The sequence below is a fragment of the Ascoidea rubescens genome (assembly GCF_001661345.1).
Source record: "Ascoidea rubescens DSM 1968 unplaced genomic scaffold ASCRUscaffold_5, whole genome shotgun sequence".
Classification (NCBI taxonomy): domain Eukaryota; kingdom Fungi; phylum Ascomycota; class Saccharomycetes; order Ascoideales; family Ascoideaceae; genus Ascoidea; species Ascoidea rubescens.
This window is the reverse complement of record NW_017962917.1, coordinates 489415-498803: the sequence shown is the minus strand read 5'-3', so window position 1 is coordinate 498803 and position 9389 is coordinate 489415. Positions and strand designations below refer to the sequence as shown.

The following is a 9389-nucleotide window of genomic DNA, read 5'->3' as shown; positions in this document are numbered from 1 at the left end:
CAACCAGTCAAAAGAGATGCTGATGCTAATCCTGATGCTGATGCTGATGCTGAAGCTTGGATCAGATTAAGACCAAACCAACCAGTCAAAAGAGAAGATTAATCAGATTCCGTCGCCAATGCTGATTCTTGGCTCGGTTTGGCTTCTCATAAACAAATTTCAACAATTTTTAATTCCTTAAAATAATGAATTCTATTATTAATGCGTGGTTTCTTTGGTTTCTTTGTTTTGACATTATAAGGCAACTTTTTTTGTGATTTTGTCTTTTGGTATTCGTTGTTGTTCAAAATCTGCTTTTATTCTATGTTAATTTTGTTAATCAATAATCTAGCTCCTTGAAAAACAGTTTCTCTAAAAAATCTTTCTAAAAAAACATTTTTTCTATATATATTTTATATCTTTATTTTTTGTTTTTTTTTTTACCATTCTAAGTTTTAATTAGTCTACATTGATTCTCAAGTTAATAACAGTAAATGAACAATTTATTTAAAATTTTTAAATTTAATTTGCAGTATTGATTATTGGTAAAGCTATACTTTCAGAAGTCTTTATATTCAAGGATTTTATATTTTTTAAACCGTTTATTAAGCCCCCTACCGGTTTAAATTTACTAGTACATAAATACTCAAGAGTGGCATCGATATTTTCTATAAGTTTTTTATCAGTGAAAGAGAGATAGCCGATTTTAACAGAAAGACAGTTTCCATTTTCATTTGGAATGAAAAAAGAATTTTTAACAATTGATTTTAATTGTTTTAAAACATAATTTGAATCGCACTTTTCTAGTTTTATTACTTTAGAGTCGTGATTTTTATGTTTGTTAATCTGGTTTAACTTTGATTTTGACTTGATTGATTTAATAATTGAAGGTTTTGCCAATTGAACTGTAAAGGGTACTTTTTTATGTTTAACATAAAACATGGTGCCTAAAATATCAGGCAAAAAATGATTAATTCTATGATCAGCTAAGATTAGATCAAACTCATTAAAAATGTTTTTCAATCTTTTAGAATTTCTAGAAATTGATTTCAATTTTTTTAAAGAGTAAATTTCTTTAATTAATTCCTGGGTCTTTGGGTTTTTAGACAATTCTGATCTAAAGACAGTGGAAGGGTCTTTTGTGATTAAAAGAATTGATTTGGATCCTGTAGAAGAAAGTTTATGAGGAAGGGGTCTTTTATAGAGTAATATAATATAATAGGATTCAATTCAATGCGATTAGGTTGAATCGAATTGAAGAATAATGGGCTAGTTAGAAAGAAGAAGCAAAAGCAATAACAAACAAGTGAAAATCAACATACATTATTCTTGGGATATAGTCATTTTTTTTAATTAAAGGTTTTTCGGTAGTTATTATGAGAAAAACTGGGTCATTGGGATTAAATTTTTGATTTTTTTGTAGATATTCTTTTAAAGAGGTGATTGATTTGATTGATTGATCTTCGTGAGGAGAATTGATTAGTATAGTCATTTTGGAGATAGAGATCAAAGAGAGATGAAAGTAATTATGGAAAGGATGATGGATGATTATAAAAGAGAACAATAAAATTTTACGGCAAACCTAAAAAAGATGTTTTGGAAAATTTTTTTTTCGGGAACCAGCACTACGGGTTTTAAAATGAAAGAGGAAGTTTTATTTGAGGGCGTTTATGGGAAAAGGTAAGAAAAATATATAATTATAGGCAAAGTTATTAATAGTGGTATTAATGTTTGGTGGAGAATGATTAGGAAAAAGAAAACTCATTTTTTTCAGTAAAAAGCAATTGAAGAGTTAAAAAGAGAGAGAGAGAGAGAGAGAGAGAGAGAGAAAAGGGGAGAGTAGATAAAATGGATCAATTCTGGTGATTTGGATCATCTAAGTCATTAAATTCTATATATTTACTTGAACGTTCAAGCTTTAAGCAGCACAGTCAGTGCTTTCTAGTCTGTAGAGAAACATTCAATTGAAAAAAAAAGAGGATTTTTCTTTCTTTCTTTCTTTTACTGTAATTCAAATGAATGTTTGGCTAATTAAAAACCAATAACATATTCTCCGGTGTGCCGTTTTTTGGTACCAGATAGGTAGCTATTGGTAATAATTGATCATGAAGTGGTTGATAAGAATTTTGATCTTTTTTGATTATTTTGTGAGATTTAGTAAGATAATAAAGATTGTTATTGTTTGGATATGACAAGCTAAAATTGAATCAACCAAGATAATTTTCAGCGATAAAAGTTAAAAAATCATCAGAAATGACCATATGTTCATCATCAATTGTTAGGTATCTTAATTGGTGATTTTCATCCAATTTCTTAATACCTAGCCAATCTTCATTGTATAGGTCGGTATCGACCAATTCGATCATGTTTCCTGTTGAGATATCTTCATCTTGGAACCATGCGCTTTGTTTGGGGACTAAAATGGTGTCTTTCTCAAACATCACCATGACAAAGTTACCATTAATTGAAGACAATCTTTGTGCGTAGGTTGTGTTGGTGTGACCAGGTAGTTCATTATTCAAGTAGACGATAAATTTTGAGTGAGAAAGATAAGTTTCGTAATTGTAGAGGTCTCTGAAGTATTGAGCAGATACGATATTTGTTTGTATGTTTTCTCTCCAAACTTGTTTTTTCAAAAACTGGTTTCTTTGCTTGCATATCCAATCATTGTCTTTACAAGTGGGTAAATCACTAACACCGGTGTGAGGAGAGCCAAAGGTAATTAAATTGTTAACTTTGTTGTCCATGAACTGACAAGTTTCTATCAAGCTTCTAATAAAGAGGCCACCCTGAGAGAAACCAATGCAGTCAAAGCCGTTTTGCAACTCTTTGATTTGGCTAATTTGTTCACAAGCAATCTCCAAGTGATTATTAACATTTCCAAAAAACGAGTCCTCTTGGTCTTTTGAATCATCAGGATTTATGTAAATAGAGTGGATGAACAACAGAGGATGGGTATTTCTTAGCACATTAAAGACTCTGTTCATGGGATCTGAATCATATGAGTCGCCCATTCCATGCCATATTATTAAGGGCCTAGTGACGGACGATTCTTCATAATTTGCAATCTTTGTGGTTGTATCAGAGGATATGACATCAGAAGATACGATACTGGAATCAATGTTGTTGGGATTTATGGCGTTGAACTGGGCTCTTTCAGTCTTGTTGAACATATGAGGACTAAGAATAATAGGATTTCTGGGGCCAGAGTTCCTTTCGTCTTCCTCCAATTCGTCCAAGGATGACTTAACAGAAAGCCAACTAGTCAATAGCTTCAAAACATGCATTAGGAGATGTGTGGTGGTTGTTGAATGAAGATGGTTGTTGAATGAAGATGGTTGAGAGCAATGTGAGATAGTGAGATAATATAGAATGAGAGAGAAGGGGATCAGTAGAAATTAATATCGAGCGATGAGAGCTGAGAGCTGTGAGCTATGGGTGGATTTCTGTTTGATAAGCTGAGAAAACAGTGCGCTGATTTATTTATAGCTGACTGTTTTCTTTTCCGCCTGCTGCAAACCGGAGGATCGCCGGTGGGCGCGGAAATGGCGTGCCGCGGGAGCGGGTAACCTTAGGCTTGCCGCAGGCCCAGAGCGCGGCTTTTGTGTCGCGCTACTCGAAAACCACGTCCGAGCCCAAAAAACTAAGCCAGTCGTGTTTGTGTGCGAGGACTTGTTCTGGGCCCGAAAAGCTTGTCTCGGCCAAGCCTTTTTGTGTTCTCTCAGACTCGCCGAAGCTTTCAAGCAACGCATCAAACTCTTTGTCTTTTGCATCAGCTGCTTCCTCGCCTCCTTTTTCACGCACAAACGTAGCCTCAGGTTCTTGCTCTGTTCCTCCTTTCGACTGGAAATGGTACTCACTGTCGATTCTAAACATACCATCAGAGCGTGCGTCGTCCGTTAGGTCTTTGATGACGATTACTTCGTTTTTGTTGTCTCTGCTGGAACTCGTTGGAAAGTTTTTCGCATTCAACACTGGCAATGCTTTGGTGCTTTCCACCGTTGGTGCTTCTTTCGCTTTACTGAACTTCATGTTCTGAATTGAAGGGTAATCAGAAATGGAAAATTCCTCATCATCCGACTCATCAAAAAAGTCTCCGATATCATGCAATAGTACACTTTTCTGTCCGTTGAGTTTTCGTTTCTTCGTCTTGGGAATAGGTTTTTCTTTGTTGTCTTTGTAGTCTTTTTTGCGTCTAGAATTTTTGCGGTTTTGTATTTCTTTCACGAAGTTAAAGTTGTTTTTGTTTTTGTTTTCTTTGTCTTTATTCTTTATTTCACTTTCCTGCTCTTGTTTTTCTAAATTCAAACTTTTTGTTTGCATGCTTGCTCTTCCGTTTTTAGGAAGCGTAATCAAACCTTCTTTGCAGCATATATGCCGACAACTTTAATCACCACCATGTTAGTTAACTCACAATTACTCAATGCATTTCAAAATTAAAAAAGCTTAGAAGAAAACTTACTTTGTCTTATCTTTGCACAAATGCTTGCATTCATACTTTCCGTCAGATCGAACATTGTATTCATAAAATTTTAAATCTTCACTCTCTAACCCAATTTTAACTTCATTTTTTTCTTTGGTGTTTTTTACTTTCTTAACACAGGCACTGGAAAGTAAGTCGTTTAAATCATCATCGTCATCGTCAAAATCTGCTCATTTCTATTGTTAGTATTCAACTATTTTTCAATTATCTTTATTATTATTATCATCAAAAAATCACCTTAAATATACATACCATCCGAAGGAAACTGATCATTATTGTCTGCTTTTTTATATAAATATTCATCTATGGTATGATTCATCATACTAATATCCTTCTTTATTGTCTTTGGCTCTCTTGACTTGAAAGACGATTTTTTTAATGATGAAAACTTAAAAGAAGGAATTTCATCCAAATTTAGCTCAATTGTTTTTCCAACACCAGCTTAATATTCACTATTAGTATCACTTTTCAATAAAAACAAATCCCACAAGTGAAATAAAAAATAAAAAAAATTACTAACATACCTATTTCTTCACAATAGCAATGAATTCTTACTATCTGTGCTTTACACGTAAGTTTCGCCATTAAATCAAAGGATTTTGGTGTTTCTAGTTTTGAAGCATGTATTCTTCTGAAATCAATCAACATTCCATCTGTTACTTCACTAACAATGTTTAAAATCAACAACTTTTTATGCCACGTTGAACTTTTTTGATAATTATGTGATCCAATTGTAACTGTAAATCCAATCCCAATGCTTTGGCAATCTGAATCAATAATATGTGTTCGAAGCTTTGCTTTTAAAAAAAGCTTTGGAATACTGTTCACATCTTTTAATATCTTATTCCCTGAACCGGGTTTCATTCTTAAAAAATATTCTATCGTTGTACTATCTAATTTTATTAAATTTTTAAATGATAAAACATCATGATTAACAAACTTCCGAACATATGCTAATCCAATTCCTTCCAATTGCCTTAAAACCATTGGAGAATCTTCCCAACATTTTCCAGTTACGCATCTCCATAGTTTTAAAGTATTGAGAAGAGATGTTGAATCCTTTTTTTCACTAAAAGTATCAATCATACATCGGATTATCCGAGGTAATTGCTTGAAAACTGTTACCTTATCATACGAAAATGTTTGGTAAAGTTTAAGAGATCCATTATATGTAGGATATTCTAATCCACCCAATTCATATTGAATTATTAATGAAATTTTGTCTCCATCTGTAAGATTAGCCTCCTTTGTTTTTAATGGAAACCGTATTAAAGGAGACGAATTTATCTCTTTTAAAAGCTTACCCTCTGATCTCTTATATTTAATTTCTTTAAATTCAGTAGAATTAGCTAAAAGCATTAATGTTTCACTCAATGTTTGATTCTTAGGAGAATAAATAAGTTTTTTCATTGTTTCAAAGAAAATGTAATGCCGAGACATTGCTTTCCCAAAGGCTGTACTAACGAGATTTTTCCCATCTGTTTCAATAATCTGATTTTCTAATAATTCGTTGATCTTTTTATCACAAAATATCCTCAACCTCTTATCAAGATCAAAACTCGGATTATCCAATAACTGCAACTCTCTGTATGCAGTTGGGTTAGCAATAAATCGAGTATAAAAAAAGGTATTTTTTAACCATTTTACTGCTGTTTCTATGCATTTTATTGTACCTAATGAAATCTCAGCTGCTAAGTTTTCTAAAAAATTTAAATGCAAACAACTTTCAATCTTTTCAGTTCCTTTAACCAATTTTTCGTATCTCTGTTTATCTTTTGAAGCAGTCATTATAACAACGGTTCCTTCTTGTTCAAATTGAGGCCTTCCTGCCCTACCAATCATTTGTAAAACATCAAGTTCAGAGTATTCAGCTAAACCAGCGTCAGTCCAACTTTTTGTTCCCTTTATTATAACTAGATACGCTGGCAAATTAACTCCAACAGCTAAAGTTGAGGTGGAACAAAGAACTTTGACAGCACCAGAAATGAAATTTCTTTCAACGGCCTGACGATCTTCAAAAGACAATCCAGCATGATGATATGCAATACCCGAATTTAGCAATTGAGATAACTCTTTATCCTTGACTGGTAGAATAGAATCTTTGTTATTTTGAAAGATACCATTACCATTTTTAGAGATGTATTGACAAGTGGTTAAACAAATTTTTCTTGTTGGACAAAAAATTAAAACAGGTTTTCCAAAGCTTCTTTGCCTTAAAATTTCAATTAACTTTGAATTTAATGTTATATCAAAACCAAAATCATTATTTGAATTATGATAATAGCCATAAACAAACCGATTTAGTTTAATTGCTCTATATTCTTCACCAAAAACTAAAGTAACAGCAGACTGAGTTGATATCGAATCAATTTTCAACCACCTTGAGATATCTTGAATATTTGGAACAGTGGCAGATAATGCAATAATCCTTATTTCATTGCACATTGTTTTCATTCTTGTTGTTACAACTTCTAACGTTGAACCACGTTTGTCTCTTAAAATATGAATTTCATCAATCAATAATAATCGAATTAAATCAAACAATCTATTATAATCAAACCACCGCCTGGTTATTAAATCCCATTTTTCAGGAGTTGTTATTATAATATTTGATTTTCGAACTCTCTCAGCTTCAATTTTTGAGGTATCACTTGTTAAAATACCAACAGTTAAATTTAAAGTGGTGGAAAATTTTTTCATCCAATCAACTTGTCTTTCAACACATAGAGCCTTTGTGGGAGCCATGTATAACACTTTTATATTCTGAGTATCATTTCCAGTTTTCCTGAGGTATAGTCGTAAGATAGCTAATTCAAAGAGAACAGTTTTACCAGAGCCAGTAGGAGAGCTAATAACAGAATTATGATCAGTGTTATAAATTGAATCAAAAGACTTCGACTGCATTTTATTAAAATAATTAAAATTAAAAATTGATCTAACTTTATCAGGTAGTTTAATAGTTGAGATTTGATCGGGTTCATCATTTAAATTTATGTATGATGTGAAGTGCTTGTAGTTATTATTATTACTATTATTACTATTACCATTATTATAATCGATGTTATTGAAATTCGAATCCTTTTTAAAATATTGAGAAGATGGGAGATTATCAGTGTTATTTTGATCATCTTTGTAATTGTTGTTGTAATTTTCAGTATTGTGATAATCATCTACATCAACTGTTCTAATAGAATAAGCAGCGTTTTTCTTTGAATTAAATGTGCCAAAATCGGAACTACTACTATGATTCTTCTTATTGTTATTATTAGATAATTTCAATCTATTGTTTGTATAATCTATAGCTTTTATTTCGTTATCTTTAAAGTCAATAAAATTATCAGTTACCATTGAGGTATTGGGGCTTTCAAATGGAAATTCATTACCATTTCCATTGCCATCAATATCTTTGTCTTTTTTATCAAAATAATCATGATTGTCATTATAGTAATGACTGTCATTATGTTTCTGAGAAATAGAGAAGTTTGATTTCAAATAATTCGAGCTATGTCTGTTCATTGACGAAGCAAATTGATATGAAGACAATTGATCACTATCATTTCTGCTCCAGTTACTTCTGAGATTTGCACTATTAAGGAATCCAGACTTTGAAGATGGGATATCTAGTCAAAAGAATAGAAAAGGAAAGTCAGTGTTAATTTCATGGTTCATTCACAGGTTCGAGGATCGATAAAGTAACAAATACCAAATTCATCACCATTATCTTGGGCTTCATCATTGATGTACTCTTCAAGTTGATTTAGAAAAGAGCCCATTATTAAACGTTAGCGCTGATGTCAAAAGTCTTGTGAAGAATATACAAAATTGACCTAGAATAAATTCAGATATTCCCATAAAACCACGAAAAGGAAATTCTTTAAATTGCAGCACCAAAATCTTGAAGTATCCTTTATAAAACTGCTAATTGAACTAGAATTTGTAATTTGTGTAACGAATCGTTGGACTGGTATTGGTTTTTATTTGGAGTTAAATGAAAGTTTAGCAGTATAATTATCTCTTAAGATTGAGCAATATACGCGGCTTCTTTACACAATAAACAGGAAAAAACAGAATCAAACTGTGTATTTCAATAGGATACTACAAAATATAGAATTTATTATCAACTCTATATTCAAGTAGATCTATACATCAATCCCAAATTACAAAAGCCCATGATAGCTAAATTCTTTTAGACTTGAAGTATAATACACAAATATTTTTCATCCCTTTGGAAGATCTTTCAAACCCTCGAGGTAATCAATTCTATTATTATAGCAGTCAATTCTTATCATATTATCAGGTTTTTCAGGTTTTTCAGTAGTTTCTTGTCCAGATTTTTAATTACTTTAATTCTGTTTTTATTTAAATTTAACATTTTCAATTTTGCTAAGTTTTTGGCATTCTTCCATCGTTATGATACAGTTTAGCATTAAATTTAGTCTTTTCAAATTTCTTAACTCAGATAAGTTTTCAAGTTTAAAAATTTGGTTGTATGATAGATCCAGCAATTTCAAATTATCTAGATTATTTAAATTTTGAATCTTTCGTATTTGGTTAGAATTTAAATTTACCTCCTTTAGTGATTTCGAGCTACTAAGATTCTCAAATTTCAAAATTTTATTGTTCTGCAACTCTGGTACTTTTAGTTTTGTTAAATCTTCCAAATTTGTTATTCTGGCAATCATATTTCTAGCTAAATTCAAAATTACTAGATTACTGATTTGATTCAAATCATTGGTTTCTAAAGGCTTATTTAAGGTATCATCTATATCAGTTGACAATTTCAATGTCTGTGTTGTCAATTTTTCAATCTTCTTAAGCGATAAATTAGTCAAATATATCTCCAAGTTCAATGATATTAAGTTCACAAATGTTGGGAATATTCTTACTGAATCTGGCTTGCTTAATTGCAATTTCATTGACTCTAACT

General features: G+C 31.6%; 4 protein-coding genes across 4 annotated transcripts; all 4 read right to left on the bottom strand.

Moving 5' to 3' along the window:
• Positions 1–454: 454 nt before the first annotated feature.
• Positions 455–1493, bottom strand: UTP30 (Utp30p). Its single transcript, XM_020193089.1, has 2 exons — positions 1302–1493; positions 455–1174 (listed from the first exon to the last, which is right to left on the bottom strand). Exons 1-2 carry the CDS (start codon positions 1469–1471, stop codon positions 502–504), a joined length of 843 nt encoding a protein of 280 aa, XP_020047816.1. The 5' UTR covers positions 1472–1493; the 3' UTR covers positions 455–501.
• A 693-nt stretch (positions 1494–2186) lies between these two features.
• On the bottom strand, positions 2187–2993 carry ASCRUDRAFT_80575 (palmitoyl-protein thioesterase family protein; the record flags this gene model as incomplete). Its single annotated transcript, XM_020194509.1, has 1 exon — positions 2187–2993. One exon carries the CDS (start codon positions 2991–2993, stop codon positions 2187–2189), a length of 807 nt encoding a protein of 268 aa, XP_020047815.1.
• A 598-nt stretch (positions 2994–3591) lies between these two features.
• HFM1 (DNA helicase) lies at positions 3592–8235 on the bottom strand (the record flags this gene model as incomplete). Its single annotated transcript, XM_020191735.1, has 5 exons — positions 3592–4363; positions 4442–4628; positions 4715–4903; positions 4987–8082; positions 8166–8235. The coding sequence occupies 5 exons, from the start codon at positions 8233–8235 to the stop codon at positions 3592–3594; spliced, it is 4314 nt and encodes a 1437-aa protein (XP_020047814.1).
• A 582-nt stretch (positions 8236–8817) lies between these two features.
• ASCRUDRAFT_7729 (L domain-like protein) lies at positions 8818–9378 on the bottom strand (the record flags this gene model as incomplete). Its single annotated transcript, XM_020193805.1, has 1 exon — positions 8818–9378. One exon carries the CDS (start codon positions 9376–9378, stop codon positions 8818–8820), a length of 561 nt encoding a protein of 186 aa, XP_020047813.1.
• Positions 9379–9389: the final 11 nt, after the last annotated feature.

Bases quoted from the DNA above. Each gene is read 5' to 3' on its own strand.
- UTP30 (XM_020193089.1), bottom strand. From the start codon at position 1,471: ATGACTATACTAATCAATTCTCCTCACGAAGATCAATCAATCAAATCA. The intron at 1,175-1,301 runs GTATGTTGATTT...ACTCTATAAAAG, and splicing joins GACTATATCCCAAGAATAAT to ACCCCTTCCTCATAAACTTT.